The 25,303-nt window shown below is 44.8% G+C and overlaps 1 protein-coding gene across 4 annotated transcripts in view; it reads right to left on the minus strand.

Annotated features, from left to right (window-relative positions):
• VPS13A (vacuolar protein sorting 13 homolog A) overlaps positions 1-25,303 on the minus strand; it is a 2,146,181-nt gene that overhangs the window by 1,990,318 nt on the left and 130,560 nt on the right. For all 4 annotated transcript variants that reach the window (XM_086961343.1, XM_086961342.1, XM_086961345.1 and 1 more), the window contains exons 5-7: positions 21,395-21,496; positions 18,709-18,818; positions 10,882-10,941 (exon numbers count right to left, since the gene is read on the minus strand). In XM_086961343.1, coding sequence (XP_086817469.1) covers positions 10,882-10,941; positions 18,709-18,818; positions 21,395-21,496 — 272 coding nt within the window. The remainder of the gene's footprint in view (positions 1-10,881; positions 10,942-18,708; positions 18,819-21,394; positions 21,497-25,303) is intronic.

A 25,303-nucleotide genomic window follows, 5' to 3' on the forward strand; every position in this document is an offset into this window, starting at 1 on the left:
TGAAAATGTACATTTCTCTTTTTTTAGAGTCAACCCACTCTCTTCGATAATATCGAGAACCGCCCTGACTCTGCTGTCATGTTCTGTCATAGATTCTCTAAAAATTAAGATATCATCTTGAAAGAACAAGTCACCTTTGATGTTTGTGAAGAGATTATTCATTAGCCGCTGGAATACAGCAGATGCTGACACTAACCTGAATGGTATTCGGATATACCAAAATTCCCCTTCGTACGTGACAAATGACGTTAAGTGCCTAGAGTGCCTACTAAACTCAATCTGGTGATACACTGAAGATACGTCTAGAGAAGTAGAGCATTTGGCGTTGCCCAAAGTTGATACCATTCATGCTCGGCAAAGTTTGGCGATCAACCCAGATATTTGACTCTGTTGGAAATTGGGAACGTTGAAGAAACTTGGTGTTTAAGAACTATGTTTTTCTTATGATTAACACCATTGACGCTCATGACGAGCTCAGCTCGTCATGATGTACACCTCCATACACTCATGACGAGCTGAGCTCGTCATGAACAATGGGATTTTAAAAAATTCAGCATTGACGATGAATTTCATAAGCATTGATGTGGTTAAAACGTTTGTCTAAGGCACTGATAATGGACGCATACTTTCAATTACTGTTGAAGAATCGCCACCCCCGCCCAATGTGAAAACACTTACAATTTCCAATGGTAATGTTTTCAAAATATTCCGACCTTCGGCACCTAAATTGTAAACTAAAAGTGCTTTTTTAGGTCTCTGCAAGAAACGCGAGAAGCGCGTTCTCGCCAGAGAACTATAGCGATCATTTTAGCCGACAAGAGCTGTGCACTCGCGCAGCATTGTGAATGGGAGAGGGAGCGTCAAGAGCTGGCCATGGGCAGATTTGGTCGCGCACACGCTCAAGGCGCCAGCGTCTCTGCCACGCGCCGCCGATAACTGCTCTCTTCCTGGCCGGCTTCACGGAAGGCAGCATGGCGTGCGGTGCCACTCACCTCGGGCACAGGGCTGACGCAGTTATTCATACAGCTCTGATGATGCACCTCGGGCACTGGGCTGACGCAGTTATTCACACAGCTCTGATGATGGAATCTCATTTAAATTTGGCAGCAGTTCGATTGTATTTATTTTCGGCTGTATTGTTTCCCCAGAGTGCACTCGTTTCCTTTTGTGTGTCTTTACTGACCACTGATAATGTGAACAACAATTGTGTCGACACAGCCACCGGTATATAATTATTCAACTATTTCGATCCGACTGATTGCTGCTGTGTCTTCAATTATTCAACAGCGTGCATCACAGAGTACATTTGTACTTCTCATTTCCTCCAGCACCTCCATGCTTTGCTTATTAAACGCAGCTAATATTCCAAGGCTCGTGGCAAAGTATTGAAAGCATTAATTTCATTTTGCTTTTCAAAATCAAATTAAAGTTGTTGGTAGAGCTAATAAGTCACCTCGGGCACGGGGCTGATGCAGTTATTCACACAGCTCTGATGATGCACCTCGGGCACGGGGCTGACGCAGTTATTCACACAGCTCTGATGATGCACCTCAGGCACGGGCTGACACAGTTATTCACACAGCTCTGATGATGCACCTCGGGCACAGGGCTGACGTAGTTATTCACACAGCTCTGATGATGCACCTCGGGCACGGGGCTGATGCAGTTATTCACACAGCTCTGATGTTGCACCTCGAGCGGGCTGACGCAGTTATTCACACAGCTCTGATGATGCACCTTGGGCACGGGGCTGACGTAGTTATTCACACAGCTCTGATGATGCACCTCGGGCACGGGGCTGACGCAGTTCTTCACACAGCTCTGATGATGCACCTCGGGTACGGGGCTGACGCATTATTCACACAGCTCTGATGATGCACCTCGGGCACAGGGCTGACTTAGTTCTTCACACAGCTCTGATGATGCACCTCAGGCACAGGGCTGACGCAGTTATTCACACAGCTCTGATGATGCACATCAGGCACGGGGCTGACGTAGTTATTCACACAGCTCTAATTATGCACCTCGGGCACGGGGCTGACGTAGTTATTCACACAGCTCTGATGATGCACCTCGGGCACGGGGCTGACGCAGTTATTCATACAGCTCTGATGATGCACCTCGGGCACGGGGCTGACGCAGTTATTCAAACAGCTCTGATGATGCACCTCGGGCACGGGGCTGACGCAGTTCTTCACACAGCTCTGATGATGCACCTCGGGCACGGGGCTGATGCAGTTATTCACACAGCTCTGATGATGCACCTCGGGCGGGCTGACGCAGTTATTCACACAGCTCTGATGATGCACCACGGGCACGGTGCTGACGCAGTTCTTCACACAGCTCTGATGATGCACCTCGGGTACGGGGCTGACGCAGTTATTCACACAGCTCTGATGATGGAATCTCATTTACATTTAACAGCTGTTTGATTGTATTTATTTTCGTCTGTATTGTTTCCCCAGAGTGCACTCGTTTCCTTTTGTGTGTCTTTACTGACCACTGATAATGTGAACAACAATTGTGTTGACACAGCCACCGGTATATAATTATTCAACTATTTCGATCCGACTGATTGCTGCTGTGTCTTCAATTATTCAACAGCGTGCATCACAGAGTACATTTGTACTTCTCATTTCCTCCAGCACCTCCATGCTTTGCTTATTAAACGCAGCTAATATTCCCAGGCTCGTGGCACAGTATTGAAAGCATCAATTTCATTTTGCTTTTCAAAATCAAAATAAAGTTGTTGGTAGAGCTAATAAGTCACCTCGGGCACGGCGCTGACGCAGTTATTCACACAGCTCTGATGATGCACCTCGGGCACGGGGCTGACGTAGTTATTCACACAGCTCTGATGATGCACCTCGGGCACGGGGCTGACGTAGTTATTCACACAGCTCTGATGATGCACCTCGGGCACGGGGCTGACGCAGTTATTCACACAGCTCTGATGATGCACCTCAGGCACGGGGCTGACGCAGTTATTCACACAGCTCTGATGATGCACCTCGGGCACAGGGCTGACGTAGTTATTCACACAGCTCTGATGATGCACCTCGGGCACGGGGCTGATGCAGTTATTCACACAGCTCTGATGATGCACCTCGGGCGGGCTGACGCAGTTATTCACACAGCTCTGATGATGCACCTCGGGCACGGGGCTGACGCAGTTATTCACACAGCTCTGATGATTGAATCTCATTTATATTTAGCAGCAGTTTGATTGCATTTATTTTCGGCCGTATTGTTTCCCCAGAGTGCACTCGTTTCCTTGTGTGTGTCTTTACTGACCACTGATAATGTGAACAACAATTGTGTGGACACATCCACCGGTATATAATTATTCAACTATTTCGACCTGACTGATTGCTGCTGTGTCTTCAATTATTCAACAGCGTGCATCACAGAGTACATTTGTACTTCTCATTTCCTCCAGCACCTCCATGCTTTGCTTATTAAACGCAGCTAATATTCCCATGCTCGTGGTACAGTATTGAAAGCATTAATTTTATTTTGCTTTTAAAAATCAAATTAAAGTTGTTGGTAGAGCTAATAACTCACCTCGGGCACGGGGCTGATGCAGTTATTCACACAGCTCTGATGATAAACCTCGGGCACGGGGCTGACACAGTTATTCACACAGCTCTGATAATGCACCTCGGGCACAGGGCTGACGCAGTTATTCACACAGCTCTGATGATGCACCTCAGGCACGGGGCTGACGCAGTTATTCACACAGCTCTGATGATGCACCTCGGGCCCAGGGCTGACGTAGTTATTCACACAGCTCTGTTGATGCACCTCGGGCACGGGGCTGATGCACCTCGGGCACGGGGCTGATGCAGTTCTTCACACAGCTCTGATGATGCACCTCGGGCACGGGGCTGACGCAGTTCTTCACACAGCTCTGATGATGCACCTCGGGCAAGGGGCTGACGTAGTTATTCACACAGCTCTGATGATGCACCTCAGGCACGGGGCTGATGTAGTTATTCACACAGCTCTGATGAAGCACCTCGGGCACGGGGCTGACGCAGTTATTCACACAGCTCTGATGATGGAATCTCATTTACATTTAGCAGCAGTTTGATTGTATTTATTTTCGGCCGTATTGTTTCCCCAGAGTGCACTTGTTTCCTTTTGTGTGTCTTTACTGACCACTGATAATGTGAACAACAATTGTGTTGACACAGCCACCGATATATAATTATTCAACTATTTCGATCCGACTGATTGCTGCTGTGTCTTCAATTATTCAACAGCGTGCATCACAGAGTACATTTGTACTTCTCATTTCCTCCAGCACCTCCATGCTTTGCTTATTAAACGCAGCTAATATTCCCGTGCTCGTGGCACAGTATTGAAAGCATTAATTTCATTTTGCTTTTAAAAATCAAATTAAAGTTGTTGGTAGAGCTAATAACTCACCTCGGGCACGGGGCTGATGCAGTTATTCACACAGCTCTGATGATGCACCTCGGGCACGGGCTGACGCAGTTATTCACACAGCTCTGATGATGCACCTCGGGCACGGAGCTGACGCAGTTATTCACACAGCTCTGATGATACGGCGCGGGGCTGACGCAGTTATTCACACAGCTCTGATGATGCACCTTGGGCACAGGGCTGACGCAGTTATTCACACAGCTCTGATGATGCACCTCAGGCACGGGGCTGACGCAGTTATTCACACAGCTCTGATGATGCACCTCGGGCCCAGGGCTGACGTAGTTATTCACACAGCTCTGTTGATGCACCTCGGGCACGGGGCTGATGCACCTCGGGCACGGGGCTGATGCAGTTCTTCACACAGCTCTGATGATGCACCTCGGGCACGGGGCTGACGCAGTTCTTCACACAGCTCTGATGATGCACCTCGGGCAAGGGGCTGACGTAGTTATTCACACAGCTCTGATGATGCACCTCAGGCACGGGGCTGATGTAGTTATTCACACAGCTCTGATGAAGCACCTCGGGCACGGGGCTGACGCAGTTATTCACACAGCTCTGATGATGGAATCTCATTTACATTTAGCAGCAGTTTGATTGTATTTATTTTCGGCCGTATTGTTTCCCCAGAGTGCACTTGTTTCCTTTTGTGTGTCTTTACTGACCACTGATAATGTGAACAACAATTGTGTTGACACAGCCACCGATATATAATTATTCAACTATTTCGATCCGACTGATTGCTGCTGTGTCTTCAATTATTCAACAGCGTGCATCACAGAGTACATTTGTACTTCTCATTTCCTCCAGCACCTCCATGCTTTGCTTATTAAACGCAGCTAATATTCCCGTGCTCGTGGCACAGTATTGAAAGCATTAATTTCATTTTGCTTTTAAAAATCAAATTAAAGTTGTTGGTAGAGCTAATAACTCACCTCGGGCACGGGGCTGATGCAGTTATTCACACAGCTCTGATGATGCACCTCGGGCACGGGCTGACGCAGTTATTCACACAGCTCTGATGATGCACCTCGGGCACGGAGCTGACGCAGTTATTCACACAGCTCTGATGATACGGCGCGGGGCTGACGCAGTTATTCACACAGCTCTGATGATGCACCTTGGGCGCGGGGCTGACGCAGTTATTCACACAGCTCTGATGATACACCTCGGGCGCGGGGCTGACGCAGTTATTCAGACAGCTCTGATGATGTACCTCGGGCACGGGGCTGTACAGGTATTCACACAGCTCTGATGATGCACCTCAGGCACGGGGCTGACGCAGTTATTCACACAGCTCTGATAATGCACCTCAGGAAGGTGCTCACAGCTGTTATTATTCACACAACTCTGATGATGCACCTCAGGCACGGGGCTGACGCAGTTATTATTCACACAGCTCTGATGATGCACCTCAGGCACGGGCTCACAGCTGTTATTATTCACACAGCTCTGATGATGCACCTCAGGCACGGGTTCACAGCTGTTATTATTCACACAGCTCAGATGATGCACCTCAGGCACGGGCTCACAGCTGTTATTATTCACATAGCTCTGTTGCGCTCTCTAATACTCTTTACTAATAACTCTCTCCTACTCACTATCGACTTCTCACTCTACTACTTACTGTGTGTGGGTGCTAATGCAATAGGTCCTGCATATGCACGTGATGAAGCTATTGGCAATGTAAATGACAATGCCATTTATTTATGATTTAAACAAATTAAAAAAATTAAAAATATTGAGCAATGCCAATAGCTCTACCTTTAATGCTGCCGAGACCATTGCATTGTAAATGCTTGTTCTTCTTGGAAGTGAAAGTATCACCATCAACTGCTTCCAAGTATGCTCCAAAGGTTTCTTTCCATTATTGCCAATTCAACAGGTGAGTACCTGGTACTTGTAGGAACGGTGCTGGTGCTACAATTCTCTTCATGAAATATGCACTGGGATAACAGTTATGAAGACAAAAGTGGACTTCATAAAAAAAATAATCTCTATTTCCTTATTTTATTCCAATGTGGTTGTCACTGGCAATAGTACAGGAAAGGTTTTCTCAGGTGCAGGCAAAGTCACGATTTATTCCATGATGGTGTGTCTGTCACTGAGGAATAATGTAGGTAACCAACACAGGCAGACATACAATGTATTTCCTTATTGGTGTGCCTGTCACCAAGAACAATGCAGGCAGATAGAACTGTGAGAAAAACGGGTGACTTGTCCACACCCAAGATGGCCAACGTAGAAAGTTGTGCATTTTTTTTCCAGAACCCTTCCCAAACTCCCAAAATGGCTGCCAGACAAACGCAGAAATGCTCAATTGACGTGTGCAATGTCCCTGCACGTCCCAATCCCTAGACATGGCCACTGGACATGCAATGTCCTGGACAACCGACTTGGACCGATTGTCCAAACTTTGGCAGAGAACTGTCCAGGTACTTGGGTGGTGCTGCACAAGTCTCTACACTCGAGTGGTGCCACACAGGTCTCTACACACCCGACAATCCTGGTACCAGGACTCACCTGACAGCGCGGCAGTCCGAAGTCTGATGGAACACCGGCACCCAATGTTCAACGGGACAGAAGCACAGCTGGACAGATCGTCACCACTGAAAGACGTCCAGACTGCGGTGAGTTTTAAACTTCATTAGTCCCCGTCCACCAGCAATTGCCAGCCTCCGCCTACCCTCGCTCCCACCCGCATTCAGAGTTCCACGCAAGGAACTCTCAACACCAACATTTTACCCCTACACAAACTAACTGACATCCATTATTTTGTAGCTTTAAAAAGTGAAAGACTTGCTGACTGTTATGTGACTAGTCTAGAAGATTGTATTTCTATTAGTGCCATGAAGTTACTTACCTTTGGTAACGCCTTATCTGGCAAAGACTATGTAGCCACAGATTTCTTACCTCAAAACTATTCCAAGGTGTCAGACTGGTTATGGAAAGTTTTCGTGAGCAGTATCCCTGCGCACCAGTAGGTGGCATCAGCTCAACGTGGAGTCATTGGCATTGTCCGCGCTGGATGTCATGTGTGCGGTGCCTATATAGGTGCCACCTCAGCGCATTGACAAAGTGTTACTATTCATGACTTTATGCCCCAGGAGCACGGAGCCACAAAGACAGTGATCACTGGTGTGGCAAATAGGGCCCTGAAAGGGGAAAGCCCTATCCTTAGAAATCCATTGCAGAGCAGGGAGGATGGGTGGGTGGGTTAGTAATGAATCTGTGGCTAGAAAGAGTCTATACCAGATAAGGATTTACCGAAGGTAAGTAACTTGTCCATTTCTAACTGCAGATTCCTTACCTTAGAATAGATACCCAAAGCATTACCTCCCCGGAGGTAGGTTTGTGACCAATTGGGTCGGTAAGTATTCTGCGGCTAGGTAAAATCTCTACCTGATAAGCATTACCCAAGGTACGTAACTTGTTCCTCTGGTGGAGGCTTCTTGCTGCAGATTACGCTTCTTAGAATATATACCCCAAAAATACCTAACCGGAGGTGGCTCTGCAGACCGATTTCACACAAGGAAGTCTAGCAGGGCCGAACATGCAAAGTGCCCATCCCGACGGACCCACATGTCCAGGCAGTAGTATTTTGTGAACTTTTGCAAGGGAAGCCATGCTGCAGATTGACAGATATCCAGGATCGGGACTCCGCTTACTAACGCAATGGTCGCAGCCTTGGTTTTGGTGGAATGAGCACGCAAACCAACAGGAGGTTGCTTCTTGGCCAATGCATAGGAGAGTTTAATTCAGAGCACAATCCATTGGGAGATGGCCCATTTCTGCACAACCTTTCCCTTCTTTGCTTCCACATATCCAACAAATCCCAGGAAGAGATGGTCGTCCACCTAGAACTCTTTCATGTGGTCAAGGTAGAATGACAACGCTCTTTTTGGGTCCAGTCGGTTAAGTCGCTCTTCATCCTTAGAGGGATGTGGTGGAGCGTAAAAAGTAGGCAGAGTGATGGACTGGCCTACATTACCTGGATAGATGACTTTCGGCAGAAAAGAAGCTGTAGTTCATACAACCAGCTTGTCTGGGTAGATGTTCAGGTATGGAGGCTTGGATGACAAAGCCTGAAGCTCACTGACCCTACGGGTAGAGCTTATTGCCACCAGAAAGGCCGTCTTGATGGTAACGAGTCTGAGAGGACAATTGTGAAAGGGAGCGCACATCAGCAACATCAGGACGAGATTAAGTCCCACTGAGGCATGTTAAAGGGAGAAGGAGGAAATTTATGTTGCAAACCTTTAAAGAACCTATGTACAATAGGGGATTTGAAGAGGGATGGCAGGTCAGGCAACCGCAGAAAGGCTGAGACAGCAGAAAGATAACCCTTTAAGATGCCCAGAGCAGAGCCCTGCTGCACAAGAGAAAGAAGAAAAAGAAGAACCTGAGAAATGGGAGCAGAAAGGGGGTCTACCTGCTGTTCTGCACACCATGCCACAAACTTGCCACAATGGCAGACTTATACAGATTTTGTGGAAGAACGTCTGGCTGCCAGAATACCATTGCAGACTTAGGGTGGAAGGTCGAAGGCTGACAACTGTGGCTGCTCAATCTCCACGCAAGACGGCTGAGTGTTGACAGGTTCGGGTGGAGAACCCTCCCCTGCTGCGGCAACAGGATATCCCTCCAAAGGGGCAGACGTATCAGACGATCAGTGGCCATGTTCAACAGCTTGGGATACCAAACTCCCAGAGCCCAGTCTGGAGCCATAAGATGACTTGGGTCCAGTCATTCTGGATCTTCTTGTAAACTCTGGAAGGAGTGGTATGAGCGGAAAGGCGTACAGGATGTCTAAGCTCCACTAAAGACAAAAAGCATCCAGAGAAATGCCAAGATGTTCCAACCATGTCCAGAGATGCAGAGCCTCTTGACAAAGGGTCTACAACCCCTCCCCACCCAGTTTGTAGCAGTACCACATGGAGGTTGTGTTGTCCGAGAACACCTGCACTAGTCTTCCCTTGATGGAGGGTAGAAAGACTTTTAATGCCAGCTGGATCACCCAGAGCTCCAAAAGGCTGATGTGGAGTTCAGATTTCGCTGGAGACCAAAGGCCTCTGATCTCCACCTCTTCTAGATGGCTACCACATCTCAGGAGAGACGCATCTGTCACTACTGTCAGATCTGGTTGAAAAAGGGAGAGGGGTCTGGCATGTCTGAGAGATTTCCCTGATGTTGCCCCCACTGGACCTTCAGGTCCCATTGCAGAGTCCGCATATGGCAGCGGACATGTCTCACAAGCAGGATGCAAGAGACCATGAAGCCCAGCAGCCTCAGAGTCAGTCTCACAAAAATCCAGAATAGAAGCTGAAACATCGATATCATAGTCCGAGTATCTTGGACTCGCCATTCAGGGAGATAGGCCCAAAACTGCAACGTGTCCAGAACAGCTCTGATGAAGGGGGACGTCTGAGAGGAAGTCAGATGTGACTCCAACACGCTGATAGTGAACTTCAGTTTTATACTTGGGAATTATTTTCACAGCAAACTAATGACAGAGGGTGGTGTCCACATGCCCTCCCTGTTTCCTAAGGACCTGGTCAAACTATTGACTTTGAAGGAGAGGACACACTGCTTAGACATGGTAAGTCAGACACACTGCTTAGACAATGGCGGGTGCACCATTCATGGTAATGTGAAACAGCACCTTAAAACTAAGGTTCTTCGGGAAACAGTATCACATTATGTACCATAAGACTATTCAGAGGGTAAGAATGTAAATATAATGTGGTGTTAAGCAGGTAGCCTCCACAATTAGGATCTACAAATGGTTAGGCCTCAGACTATGTTTTGCTGGAAGGGATCCAGAGTGTACGACACAGGCTCCCACGTAGTGTCCTAACTCCTATTCAGGACATCTGGAGGATCTAGTTGCATGGGTTAACAGATTAGCCACTAAGAAGCGAGGATGGAGAATGAATGTCAAGTGTGCCTGGAAATGGTGGAGCTGGAGCCAGTGTCACCACAGAAAAGATCATTCTGGACCCAACCCTAGATGGCAGAATAATGCACAGCATGTGAATCCAGAAAGGATTCACACTGCAAACAGTAATGGGTCTGCTTCTGAATTCAAAGGCTAAGTAGAATACTTAGAATGTTCTGGTTCTGGTACATAAGGCAATGGTGTAAACCAGTCTGGAATTAGAGAGATGAGCAACTTAGTGTAGCAAGGTTACTACCACAGCACAGGATGCAGAATTAATTTGCAGTATACCACCAAGATGAATGAGGTAGTGGCAGCCTTAACAAAACACATTCCAATCCTTCCCACTTATGCAACAACATTTTATATGGCTGCTTAACTGTAATATATATATATTTTTTTTTTCTTCATAATGACATTCCCTAAAGTATTACATCATGGAAACAAATTAAAGAAGTCAGAACAATGTCTGAATATGAAGACTAAAATACCTGCAGACTGAGATTCTGAAGTGAGACTCCAAATGACAATGGGTAGTCATGATTTGTGATCTAAAAACAACAGAAACAAAAATGAAATGTGTTAAGAATATTTGCATCGTGCAAAGGCGGTTTAACACATAAAAAGTAATGGCAACCATGTTCAAATATTATGTGCCATGCTTTACAGTTATATGAACCTGATGGGCAGAAGACAGCATTTTTGTAGTTCGAGAGTAAGGAATAAATAAAGTTAGCCCCACACTGGTGTCACAATGTTATGTTACGTTTCATAATGTTATATGTTCTGTGTTGTGTGATGTTATATATTAGAGACCTTTTCATACCATGCATTCTTCCCCTGCATTGGCAGGGCTTTTCAGCAATGACAGAGTCTGGATGCCATCCAAAAAGGCTCCTGAGTGAAACATTCCCCAAGCACCAGAGCTCTAATTGGCATGGAATGATGTGGTACCAGTGGTGTAATGGAACCTATGTTAATTAGTCATATTCAAGGAATTGTGGACACTGATTGTTGATACCCAATTGTTTATTCATAGTAGAGTAACGCGTGTGCTGTGTGCAAAGTTGATTTACAAACTTACCGATTCCTCTACTGTTTTACTGCTGCCAAAAAATCTAAAGTGCTCTGTTTTGCACTTTTTCATACTGCCTGTTTTTAAGGGAAAGTTGATTTCACAAACTTTTGATTAACTTTTAGAATTCTTTTACTGACTCATTGCTGCTATAATCTAAATTGCTCTATTTTTGCACATTCATACCTTCAGGTAAATCACGCTCCCCGTCTGTCATTGCTCATTAGTGCTGGTTGTATGGAGGGACGCGACTCCTCCCACCAATTGCCTCTCTTGTAATACCGATGACTACTGCACATTACATCAAGTAGATCTGGCAAATATGAGCTAGCCATCTAACTGCCCGTTATGCGGACAGGGCTTCGTTGCAACACACGACAAAACAATTCCAACTAATCTAACTCATATCAAGCCAAGAGGTTCAAAGACTTCCCACCCAGAGCATTGCAAGTTTTCAGGGGTGGCCTTATGAACTGTCGATCCCTCCCTAGGCATGCCGACGATATCTGGCTGACCCTCATGGAATCATCTTGGGACGCCATGTTCCTAACTGAAACTTGGCTAAACGCAGATACGATGGCATCTATTACTTCAGCCACTCCACCTGGCTTTAAAATGTGCTTTGCAAATAGGGAGGGTAAAAAAAGAGGGGGCGGAGTGGCTATTATTTTTAAAGAATCATGCGAACTGACTTACTCTAGTACCCTCGACCTACAAGGTATTGAGAGGCTAAATTTTTGTTTCCAGATTAATGCTAGGGTATCTTTAGCTGGTCTGCTTATCTATAGACCACTGGACTGTGCAGCAAACATTACTTATGATCTTTGCAATTTTATCGTAGAAAAATCGCTAGCTCATGCAAACTTAATGGCACTTGGGGATTTTCATTTTCATGTGGATGACCCCAACTGCCTTCAAGCAGCTCAATTTATTTCATCACTTGCAGCTGCCAACTTAGTACAAATGATCTCGGGTCCTACACACAGGGCAGGCCATACCCTAGATTTAGTTTTTTCCAACATTCAGAATGCTATACCGGAGACACCTCAACCCCTTGTTTGGTCAGACCACTACCTGATTTCCTTTCTAATAAAAATGGGCAACCCTAGCCAGGTTAAAGGAAAACGGCCCACCCTGAAGAGGAAGTGGAGCAATCTCACAGCTGAAACCCTGTGTCCTATTCTAGCTTTAGACCTACCTGCACCTACCTCAGATCCAAATAGAGATGCTTTGGCAATGCATCATTGGATTGCTGCGGCGGTGGAGAACGTTGCACCTGCAAAAATGATGCTATCACGCAGACAGTCCCCCTCAGGCCCGTGGTTTTCAGAGACACTTAAAGCAGAAAAAAGCAGGTGTAAGAGATTGGAACGACAATGGAGACTAAAGTATAATGACGCAACTAAGGCGTGCTATAGAAAGGCCTTGAAAAATCTACATAAATCCAAAAAAAGAGCTAGAAGAGAATTTATTCCATCTTTCATTCAGAAAGCAGACCATTCGGGCAAATACGTTTTTAATGTAGTCCAATCCTTCTTTAAGCCAAGAGCAATTGAGACTGAAGTGTCTTCGACTCCAGCTATGTGTGAAGACATCTCCAAGTTTTTTTACAATAAAATCTTAAAGGTGTATGACACCTTCTCTGCCCCTGTTGCGACAGAGAGGCTAGATTCACCTGTGGCCAGAGCGCTGGCTCTGTCGTTCTTATGCTTCTCTCCAATCATGCATCAGGAGGCGCTAGCAGAGATTGCAAAGTGTAAATCGGGGGCTCCTGATGATCCTTGCCCCCCCCAAACTCTGGAAAGTGATATCTCAGTCCCTGGTAACCACACTCACCCATGTTTGGAACTCATCCCTTCATACCAGAGTTTTCCCCAACTGCTGGAAGCCCGCTACATTGCTTCTCTTGGAAAAAAAACCTCTGTAGCCTCAGGGGATTTCAGCAATCTCAGGCCAATCTCACTACTCCCTGCACCCGGAAAAATGCTAGAGAAGATGGTTCAACGCCAACTGAACCACTTCATTGAAGGTAACAATGTCCTGCATGAAACACAGTCAGGCTTTCGGTCGGGCTTATAGAGGTTGCAGAGTCGGTTAGATGGGCACTAGATTCAGAGGCATCAGCAATGTTGGTGCTCCTGGATCTATCTGCTGCTTTCAACACGGTCGATTATGCCAGGCTGCTCCAGAGACTAGAAAACATTGGCCTGGGCGGGAAGGTGTTGGCCTGGCTACAGTCTTACTTGAGCGCCAGCTCTCAGAAAGTTGCCCTTCGCCCTTTCTCGTCTTCACCCAAAACTCTTTGGTGCGGTGTACCCCAGGGATCAGCCCTGAGCCCCTTGCTTTTTAACGTGCATCTGGCCCCTCTCTTTACCCTAATTGCCAACTGGGGTGTCAAAGCAATTTCCTACGCCGACGACACACAGTTGGTCCTCCCTTACCAAGAGCGGACAAAGGAGGCCTTTGGCAATTTTAAGGGCTGCCTTCGTGATGTTGCTATTTGTATGAACACGAACAAGCTAAAATTAAATGCAGGGAAAATGGAGGTGATCTTTTTCGGGAAAGGCTCAGTGCCTTCACCAGATCTCTGGTGGCCTACTGAAATGGGGTCTCCGCCCTCCCCTAGTACTAGTGCCAAAAATCTGGGGGTGAGATGGGAAGGCGACCTCTTTCTCTGCTCACATCCAACAGGTAGCGGCTGGGTGCCTAAACAGACTAAGAAACCTACGAAAGTTCCTGGATTTATTACCCGAAGATTGCCGCAAACTAGTAGACCATGCCACGGTAACATCTAGGCTGGATTATGCCAACGGCCTCTACCTTGGCCTACCAAAGTATGCGATCCACAGATTGCAAATGGTGCAGAATGCGGCTGCGAGGCTGATTAAACGCACACCATTTAATCATCATGTCTCTCCGCACCTGCGCGATCTGCACTGGCTGCCAGTGGCAAGTAGAATTGAGTTTAAGGCCCTGACACCTGCCTACCGGGCACTGCAGGGCAAGTGCCCACACTATCTCAAACTAAGACTCCCCCGTTCTAAGCAGGCATGGTCCCTACACTCAAACTGGCAAAATTTGCTCCTTGTTCCACGCTTCTCTAGGGCTCGGCTTGGGGGTAGAACGTTTTTGGCCAGAGCAGCCAAACTGTGGAATACTCTACCACTGGCTCTTCGTAATAAAAGTTCAGAGCTGTGCTTCAGGAAACAGTTAAAGACCTGGCTTTTTAATCATTAATTTCTTCCTTATCTCTACCTCCTTCTTACCACTTGGTACACCACCCCCTGCTCACCAAGCGCCGGGACACCTCCGTGAGAGGTAGCTGTTGCGCTATATAAACTTCAGTATTATTATTATTATTATTATAGTTATGTTTGGTGCACTGTAGACCATGTGTGTGAGAAATGTAAATGATTATCAAAAGTGTACATATAACATAAGTAGTATTCTCAGTCACTGGGTGCCATAGCTTGTGTTATTTAGAGCCTATTTAGCCAGAAAGACAGTTTGTGCCCACACCTCTAGTATTACATGCTTCCTTAAAACACAGAAGTTATAACTCCTATACATGTCCCTCAAACTTCAGATGAGTTTCAAAGGAAGCGTGTGTGTTTGGTGATAGGGTGGCATTAGGCTTGATGTACAATGTTATTTTTTAGAGTTTGGTAGTACCGACCAGTGGGCTTTTCCTCCCCAGAAGCAAGACGTTGTGCCATCTATCCCTGCCAATGGGCACACTAAAATCTATTCCATTTTCGTGTCTGAAGTTGGAATGCTGTAGGAAGGGTTTGCAATAGATGACTCTAGTACACAGTACTCTCCCACCCAAACCTTTCAATGTCTACATGTAATAATTACCAAGTAACACTGTTCAAGGTCTTAAAATAGTTGAGGAAATGAATTGTGAACTTCAAAACTAAAAATTGTCAAAGAGCTTTTTATGATGAAATGGATTTATTAGATGAAATGTTAAGATACCAGTACAAATGCGATTGGGAGTGAGCTTTAGTTTATTTGTTTAAATATACATACGTAATCTGCAGTCACTAGCTCGTTTAAAAGTGAACCTTATGCTAATATGGGTATTAATCAAAGTTCAGAACAGTTTATTTACCATCCAGGGCCTTCTAGAAGCAATTTTTAAGCAGACATTCCTTCAAACTCATGGAATATTCAGCACTGCTAAGCCAGAGGACAGCAGCACACATCTACCCAACACACAAAACTTACATCGAAACCATGACCCAGTGTCAGCCTGCATGCGTCTAAGCCAATGTACACCCCGGGCGACATCTCTTAGCATCTGAATCATTTTAGGGGGGCTGCTAACAGGCAAATGTTAGGAACAACGGAGGTTGACCAAATAAGATTTTTAAGCAAGTCAGGGTCAAATTAAACTTTAGATCCACAGCGAACATCCAACTCATAATGCGAAACAACATGTTATTCTTTCGGGTGAGTCTTATGTTTTTAGAATTCCAGAGGCAAGCAAGCAATTGAAGCCTTGAGGAATGTTTGCTGGGAAATCAGCCACTATATGTGATGAAAAACCTAATATATTTCTTAAGGTTTCTGATCCAATTCAAGTAAAATTAGAAATTCCTCTTTATATTTAGGGATGAGGTATAAAAAATATATATTTTAGAACATGCTGAGCAAAAGTGTGTCCTGGTCCTCTCAGCCTCTAGTACCAAGCATTTCACAAGTATGATGTTTGGGGGGTTGTATATACTTCTACATTTGGCATTTGGAACGGAGATCACACTGCTCCAGGTGAGGTACATAAACTGTATTTGTACATAGCGAATGACTGACGAGCTGTGTCGGTGGAATGATAGAATCTGTCACTACAAAAACATGACCAAATGGCTTTACTGGGAATCTGGGTTACAATATATTTTGTGCTTAGGTGCTATCTTCAAAGAGGTGTATGGGTGGACAACCCCCAAATAATCTCTCAGTTGGGTACCAACCCAGGAGTGGCAGTCGCAATCTTAACTCAATTGATTTGGAGAGTTTCGTAGCCTGTGAAGTTCAGGCAGTAGTGCTTCAATAGGGCAGGTGAAACGGCTTTGAAACTGGTTTCCTATCGGGCCTTTTATTTGTGTCCTTATATTTTATTGGAAAATACACAGATCGATTTTTCCACAATTACAGTAAAAGCCCTTAATGCCGTCCGTGTCTGCAAAGCAGGCTGTTTACATTTCACTTGTTTTACATCATCTTGCATTCCTTAAGATTATTTGCTTTTTTGATATTGTGTTTATGTGTGATTTGTTCATGTAACATGTGACTTGTGTGTAGTGCAAACTGAGAAATGAGTCTCCTTGAGGTGTCTTGATGAGCGCAGGTTGAGATTGGATGTTTCAGATGAGGGATGATTGAGAACTCTGGAGCTGAAGCCCAAGAGAATGGGTTTCTCGCAGTTTGTTTCAATGGACTGTAAGGTCCACATGCAATGGACTACATGCACATTCAATCCTTGGCTCCTCTGCACAGCGCACTGAGCGTTGGTCGCATGCGTGCCACATGTAATTGTGGTAAACTGGTTGATGGGTCACAGCTGTCGAAATATTGCCAGCACCAAATACTGGCCAAATGACCCACTTTTATGAAGCACAGGATTTTAGTCTACATGGCTTAAGCCAAGCATTCAATTACATAGGCCATACCTCTTAGAAAGGATTTCCAGATATACTTCTGTGGACATGACTCTTTTAAAGACCCCGTCCCACTTCAAGCACTGGCAGGCAGGGTCCAGAGTTGCTGGCCACTCTTCAGTTTAAAACTGTGCGCTAGCACCGTGGGCCCTTGCCTGTCACTCACTGCTGGCCAGTGCCAGAATGACTTCAGTGACCTGCTGCAAAAGGGGTTCTAGGCGAGACCGATCTGTGCCAAGGGTCTTGGAAGCACTGCTCTCGCAGTTGAATTCAGGCCCTCAACTCCTTTCATTACCACCCCACTGCCTCAACCTGCCCACTACCCTCTGTTACTGGGTTCATCACGTTGCATGTTGGGGAATCTAAGACCCACACCCAAGGAAGGACTGGCCGTACCGGGCATCAGACGTCTCCCTGGAAAGGTGGGGGCCGCTTTTGTTACTTGGGGCAGTACTGTTTTGTAGCAGTACAGCAATTTTAAAAGAACTTCATGGTTCCTTGTATATCCAACGTTTTCAGGCAACAATATAACTGTCAAGACAACTCTTTTGATAAATGTACCTGCTGGAAAGAGATTGGAGTTCTGTCTAGTGTTTTTTTTTACTCATCTAACGCAACACAGAGGGTTAATATGCCTGCTGCAAAGAGCACGTACTATGCAGATACCAGAAAAGTATTTTATGTGCATAGCTAAGTGGGTTACTGCTTTTGCCACAGAGATCCTTTTGTTACTGTGCAGTTCATAAGTTACAATCATTATCTAGGTTAGAAAGTCATGTTTTTTGTTCTAGTCTTTCACTATTCTAATTTTGCTAAAAAGGGGTTGTGTGGGTAGAAATAAGTTCTTATTAGTAAGTCAACCCTAAGAACTGTGATACGTTCTGAATCCAGAGTTTGTGCTTCCACAGACCAAGCACTCTTAACAAATGCCCACAAGAATGGATGACATGTGAATTCTACACCTTTATCTTATGTAACATTTTCTATACACTGTTTTACATATGTACCTATGTATGATTCATTGTCTATGTGTTTGTGATGTAAAATGCTCCAACACCCTACACTTGCATTAGAGGTGCTATAAAACAAATATCATACATGTGACAGAGGTGCTATGGAGAGATGTGAGGCACTGTTGGACGGTGATAGTGAGGGAATCATTGAAGAGCCCCTATAAGATGGCCATTTCCTGCTGCACTGTAAGATCATCATTTACTATGCTTTAAAAACTAATACAATTGAATATATAGTGAAAAATGTGCTGTAGAATACACCATTTTTAAATTTTTTCCCAAACATTCTTGGGGGGGAAATCCCCACCTCCAAACCTCTTTGTAGTGGTCCGGCCTGCTGATTGCACTCAATCGCTATGAATTGTATGGGGCTGGTCTGACAAAATTTGCCAGGGCTGCTTTTGGTTCCCTGTACGGGCCAGCTCACACCCACCAACAGTATTGAGTAAGAAACAACCCTGTTGGTGCTGTTTAGTCTCTACTGCCCTGCTCAAAACTTCAAATGTAATTTTACACACGCAGGCATTCTTCAAATACCTGATTTGAACAAGCAAAACAATACACACTTACATCATCTTCATATCTAATATGAATATTGGAAATTCTCAATTGTAGATTCTTGATGACCTGGGTGACCAATTTTTCAACAAAGGTGTCCTGTTTTTCTTCCTTTGGCTTTTCTGAAACAAAATTAACAAGTATTGGAAATCAGCTAACCAAATCAAATGTCAATTTTCTCCACAGAGACACATACATGCTCCCCTGCAATAAACTGGAGTATGCAGCAGTTTACTGCAGGGAAACCTGGCTTTTCCAGCTATAGGTCCTTTCTTTCTTCCTCCTCTTCCGAAAAGTTAGTCTCAGCACAACAACACACCTGCTGGTGTAACCAGGCGCTTTATAAGTGATATTAATCTAATCATATCCTATTCTAATAGGAATTATGATGTGCAACACAATCAAATAATTGTATAGCATAAATCTGGGCATACGATTATTGCAGCTGTGTTGCTTTTTAGAAAACTCCTAGAGTAACTGAAGAATTATGTAATGTCAACTTAACAGAGGAAATAAATAGCAAAGTTGGTTAAATCCAAATAAAACATAAGGGGGTAATTATAATGTTGACCGGAGCATCCTTATGGCAAAGACACACTGGATGTCCTTTAGCATGGTTCTCCACGGGCAGTGTGTAACAAAGCCCATGTACACTTTCGATTGAGTTCACAGTAATGGAAAAGGATTACATCACAGGCTGTTGGGCGTCTAATATTTAGTGATCAGCATATATTGTAGTTTAATTTAAGTCCAGCTGTGGCAGCAGTCCAAAAAACATCATGGGATTTTCACTTTTAAATATTAATGATGCAAAAAAAAACAGGAAAGAAGGGTGGGTGATGATAAAAATAGTGATTCTGAATGCACAAACCTTTAAACTAATTAACTGAAACAGTAGAAGAAAATATCAATTGTGATAGCAAAGAACAAGATAAATACTGTTATTTTAAGAGGTGAAAAAGATAATTGAAGGAGAAGTGCAGAACATCATATATGGAAATGCACAGAAATACAGAGAATGCTGTTAGGAAAACCAGAAGTCCAATATAAAAAAATGCAGATCTAAAAAAGAACAATAAAAAGGGTACATGGGGTACCAAAATGGGCAGCAGACAAGAAATAAGCCGGGAAACAAAGTGGGAATGCATGTACCAGCACTGGAAAGAACAGTCAGTATTGGGGACTGGTTCACAGATTAGATGTTGTAGTAATACAATATTGTAAAACTGAAGAAAGAAAGGGTAAACTGTAGTGAATGAAAGTAAATAAAAAAATAAAGATGGCCATACTAAAAGGGCAGCTATCCAAGAGGAACCGGGTTTGGGGCGATCCAAGTCAAGTCATGGAAGGAAGAGTACGACTTAAGTCACGACGATAAAGTTGACTGGGCAAGAAGAGTGCTATATTAGAATATATATAGAGATCTAAGAAAGTCATTGGAAATATCTTGGATCATCTTGTTCAATCAGTTGCTGGAGACAGCTCTGGAGGCAGATGAATCCGTCACAAATGTGAAGGTGGGGTAAAAGTTGGCAGCAATAAGCTTGTAGCCCCACTTTGAAGGTGGCGAAATTGCAGAAAATAAATGAAAGAAAGATTCTTGAAAGACTTTGGACCGATGGTTTTGGAGCAGCACACTTTAAGCAGGAATGCTGTTAAACCAGACAAGTCTAATGCATCTCCTTTGACTATGTGCATTTTAGGGACATATGGCCAGATGTATGACCCTTTCATTTAGCGCCTCGCAATTTGCGACACATTGCGAGGCGCAAATTGTGAGGCGCTAAATTAAATGTACATCAGTGTGTTTACACTGTTTTGCGATTCCCAATAGGGTTGCAAATTGCGAGGCTCAGTAATAAAACAGATCCTCTCGCAATTTGAGAGCGCATTGTGAATGCCAGCCCTCCCAGGCATGGTGGCCTTCTGGGCTCAGCACATCACCATATCTGGGACTGCTTTGCAATAAAGCAGCTTTTTGATTTTTTTTTTAAATGCAGCCCGTTTTCCTTAAAGGAAAATGGGATGCATTTTAAAAAAAATGGAAAGTTTTAGTTTAATTTTTTAAGGACAGGCAGTGGTCCCCGAGACCATTGCCTGCCCTTAACAAATTATTTCGCATACATTTGCTAAGGGGAAGGGGTCCCCTGGAGACCCCTTCCCATTTGCATATGTTTAGCAACTACTTGAAGTAGGTGGTAATTGTGAGTATTTTGCAACCCTAATTACGGTCACAAAACATTAGTACATTGTTTTGAGACTCGCTATTTGGAAGGGAACACCCATTCCAAATAGCGACTCGCAAAAACTATTTAGCGATTCGCAAAAAAATTGAGACTCGCTAAACAGTCTCTGCACATGGCCCAATATGTTTTTAGGTCCGCAAACCCGTTTGCGCATACAAAAATGGGTCGTACACCTAGCCCATAGATGGTTGTCGTATACTTTAATTAAAGCAGGGCATTTGACAGTAGCCAGCTAAGTTGTCTCAGTGGAGGTGCCTGGATCGTTAAACTGGATTAGAAAATAGGTAAATTACAGGGATTAGCAAACAGCTACGTGACAGGGATCCATTTGAAGGTCACTACATATTTTAACGTAATAGCTAGGTTAATTTGTTCTCAAAAGTCAGAAATTAATTGTTATGTGATTCAATTGATAGTCAAACAACAAACGTGAGCTGTGGCTGCTTACTGACCTTGGTCCGCCACTTTCTGTTTTGCTTCTTCAATTCGTAGTAATTCTCGTTGTCTTGCTTCAATGAATTGTTTTTCTTCCTTTTCTGCATCATATTTTATGCCTAAAAAACACAAAAGAAAGTGAAATCACAAATGTTCAAAAGTTGAACTTATGGATCTGTATTTTACTCTAGCAAATGGATTGCTAGGAGCTATGTGCATTGCTTCTGTGATAAAAATTGTAAATCACCACTGATTTGTAATAGAAACATTCTGTTTTACAGTAGAATTCAGTTCCTTTGAAGTAAAATGTGAACCCACAACTGTTATCACAACATAATAGTACTGCAATCAAGTTTGGTTTCCAAAACAGTAATAATGCAACTTCATGTAAATCGGAGGTTTTCAAAGTAACTTCCACATTGCCTCATAGGCTCTCGAAACAAACTTGTGAGGCCTCAAAATATATGCCCAGCATACCTGCTAAAAGTAAATACTAAGAGTGTTACTCAACAATAAATGTGTGTATATCCAAGGTGGACTCAACAGGGAATTTCTAGTTCGCCAGCTGAAGTCACAGTGTGACTAAGAAAACAGTACACCAACAGGTGTCCAAGGGATGATCTTTTAGGATGGGGGTGTGGGTCACTGGCTAGTAAACCAGCCGTTCTCTTGTGGAAGGGGTGTGATGGGTGGAGCGGTTATTTTTAGGGTAATTTGAGTTTGAATTAGGTTGTGTGCATCTCTTCTCTACCACTAACCACATAGCAGCCTGCTTCAGGCAGTTTGGTTCTGTGTGTAGGCTTTGGCACATAGATCATTTATTGTTCAATTGTGTAAACTTTGTGGTTTCGATCTTACAGTTTCTGTGCAGGGATGTTGGGTGGCTAGTAGTGCCATGTGGCTGTTGAATTTCCAGATACGTCCGTGAAGATTCAATCAAAATTACTTAAAACAAAAGTGACCTAGAGTAGATAGAAATTGCTATCTTCTACTGCACGAGTAGGTGAACCCATATTCAAGAAAACAGGGTCCGGCCCTAACAATCTCAACAACCTCAGACCTATCTCGAACCTCCTGTTCCTTGCTAAAGCATTGGAGAAATGTGTTCTCCACCAACTCAACAAACACATTGATGAGTTCAACCTCCTCAACACCTTTCAATCAGGATTCAGGAAAGGCTGTAGCACCAAAACAGCTATGCTCAACATCTCTGACGATATTCCCAGGGCTTTAGATGAAGTTGAAGCCTGTCTACTCATCCTTATTGACTTATCTGCAACATTCGACACAGTAAATCATCCAGCTCTTCTGGAGACCTTGAAGAGGCGCTCCGGCATTAATGGCACAGGACTAAAATGGTTCACCTCCTTCCTTCAGCACCGCTCGCAACAAATTAAAATCAACTCTTCTCTGTTAAAGCCAACAAAAGTCACACTTGGGGTCCTGCAAGGCTTGATCCTCTCCTCTTCCCTCTTCAATCTCTTCATGCAGCCCCTCACAGTCATCTTGAAAAACGCAGGAGTGAATTACCACCTTTACGCAGATGACACCCAAATCTATTACAAAATAAAATCACCCAGTGACATCTGACACCTCGATGTCACTCTCACAGAGATCCAAATTTGATTCAATGCTAACCACTTAATGCTCAACCCAGATAAAACGGAATGAATTCTATTCTCTCCAAAAAGTAACCACCATCCAATCCAAGAGTGGCTCAAGAATCTGGATGCCCTGAACTGCCCCCTCGTCCTATCTGACTCAGTTAAGTCTCGAGGCATTATCCTTGACAAGAACTGATCAATTGAGTCCCACATCAAAAACCCTGCAAAAGGTGCGCTTTTCTCACTAAAACGCCTCAAGAAATTGAAACCTTTTCTTCCCCATAATCACCTCAAGACAATAGTTCAATCACTAGTTCTCTCTAAAATTGACTATGGGAACGCCATCCTAACAGGGACTCCAAAAGCTCACCTAGCCTCGCTAAGGGCAGTGCTGAACATGGCCGCTCGACTCATTTCTGGGGTAAAAAGATTTGAACACATCACACCAGCTCTCAACTCCCTCAACTGGCTTCTCATAGAAGGGAGGTGTATTTACAAACTGGCCTGCATCACACACAAAACCCTTCACTCTCCGTACCCCAACTACCTAAACAACAAACTGGTAAAAGCAAGAAAATCCAGAACTCTGAGAAGCTCCAACTCACTCCTTCTTATTCCTCTGAAACTGAAAAAGAAAGCCACTCAGTACCGATCATTTTCTGGCAACGCTCCCAGGATGTGGAACGCTCTCCCAAGAGTCCTCAATGCAACCCGCCCTTCTCCTGTTTCAAAAGGGACCTGAAACTCCATCTCCTCAACAAATACTTTCCGGTCCAACATCAACAAACCTAGGGGGTGGATGACAGAATTTTGCTATACACAGACTAGGTCTTGTTTGTGGGCGACCCAGAGTCATTGGGAATTAAAGTCCCTCAGATTTTGTGCATATGTGGGACGTGCTCCAGGCTCCATGTGAACATAAATAAATCCTCGATTTATACAATTACTCTCTGCCCAGTGGATATGCAGTGGACAGAGCGGATACCAATGTGTCCAGAGGGGATCAAGTAATTGGGGGGGGGGGGGGGGGTCTTTATCACTGATCATGCAGCTCAGTCATTTGAAAGAAACCTTGTGCTCCACCTGGAGGGACATGCAAGGGATGTTAAATTCTGGTTCACTCTTCCTCTGTCCCTTCTGGGATGCTCTCCTATCTTCAAAATGTCTCCCTGCTGCGTCTCCTTTACTAGCTACAAAGTCATTGTTATCCGTTGGATGGGGTCTTCACCAAACTGAATGGCCACTTCAGAACGCTGATTTGGGGTGGGAGCCTACCTATATAGCCCTGGGAAATGCTACTGCACGGTCTACGAGGAAGGTATAGCCACTCCTGACATGCTCTGGTATTACTGTGCGGCGCATCTCCTAGTGCTGAATGATCCATCGTATGCAGCGGGTGGGGTTGGAGATGGGTTGTCAGCAATTTCCGCATCTTTTTTACGGTGGCATCATGCCACAGACTCTTCCATCTGCCACAAGGGAGGTGTTCGCGGTTTAGATGGCTGCACTGAAGGCCACAGGTTGGGTTGGTGGGCTAACGTTGGAGACTCCACTAATGCGGGGTCCAGGCTCCCCCAGGTCATGGCCTTATGGGGGTTTTCTACCTGGGACACCATAGGCATTTCCACATTGGGGTATGCTTTTCACGTCGGACGCTGAAGTTTTTTCAGCACAAGTATGAGCTGCATAGAACAGTTTTTCTGTTACCTACACTTCAGCACACACTGTTGCTTCTCATACAGTCGGAGGACTGTATCCCCGAGTATTCTCCATTAGAAGCAAAAATTCTGCTCACAGACATGAAGGATCACAAACTGTCCGAGATTTACAAAATGCTCTTATGTAATTTGCCTGACCCATTGTTGGCAGTGAGGAGGGCATAGGAGGGTGAACGTGGCGAGTTAGATGATGACGACTGGAGGGAAGCGTTGGAGGCCACCAGGAAAGTGGTACTTGCATCCCAATTTAGACTGATGCAGCTGAAGGTGCTTCATTGGATCTATCCTACTAGGGCACGTCTACATCGAATGGCCTGATAGCCACACGGAACTGCTTGAGATGTGACGACCCGCCGGGGATCTACCCCACACATTCTGGCACTGCCCTACACTCTCTTGTTTGTGGAATGGAGTCCTGGGACGACTGGAGTATTGGGCTGGACCATTGTTAGGGTCCCTAAACTCCTGCACATCACCGATGACTTGGGTGGCACTTGGTATCAGAGGACCTTGCTCTGGCTGTGTTTGATTGTTGCCAAACAGGATATTGCGTGGGCCTGTAAAGACACATCGGATCCTCTGGTGGAAACATGAGCTAAGGGTA

This window comes from Lissotriton vulgaris, chromosome 3_1 (genome assembly GCF_964263255.1).
Source record: "Lissotriton vulgaris chromosome 3_1, aLisVul1.2, whole genome shotgun sequence".
Lineage (NCBI taxonomy): Eukaryota > Metazoa > Chordata > Amphibia > Caudata > Salamandridae > Lissotriton > Lissotriton vulgaris.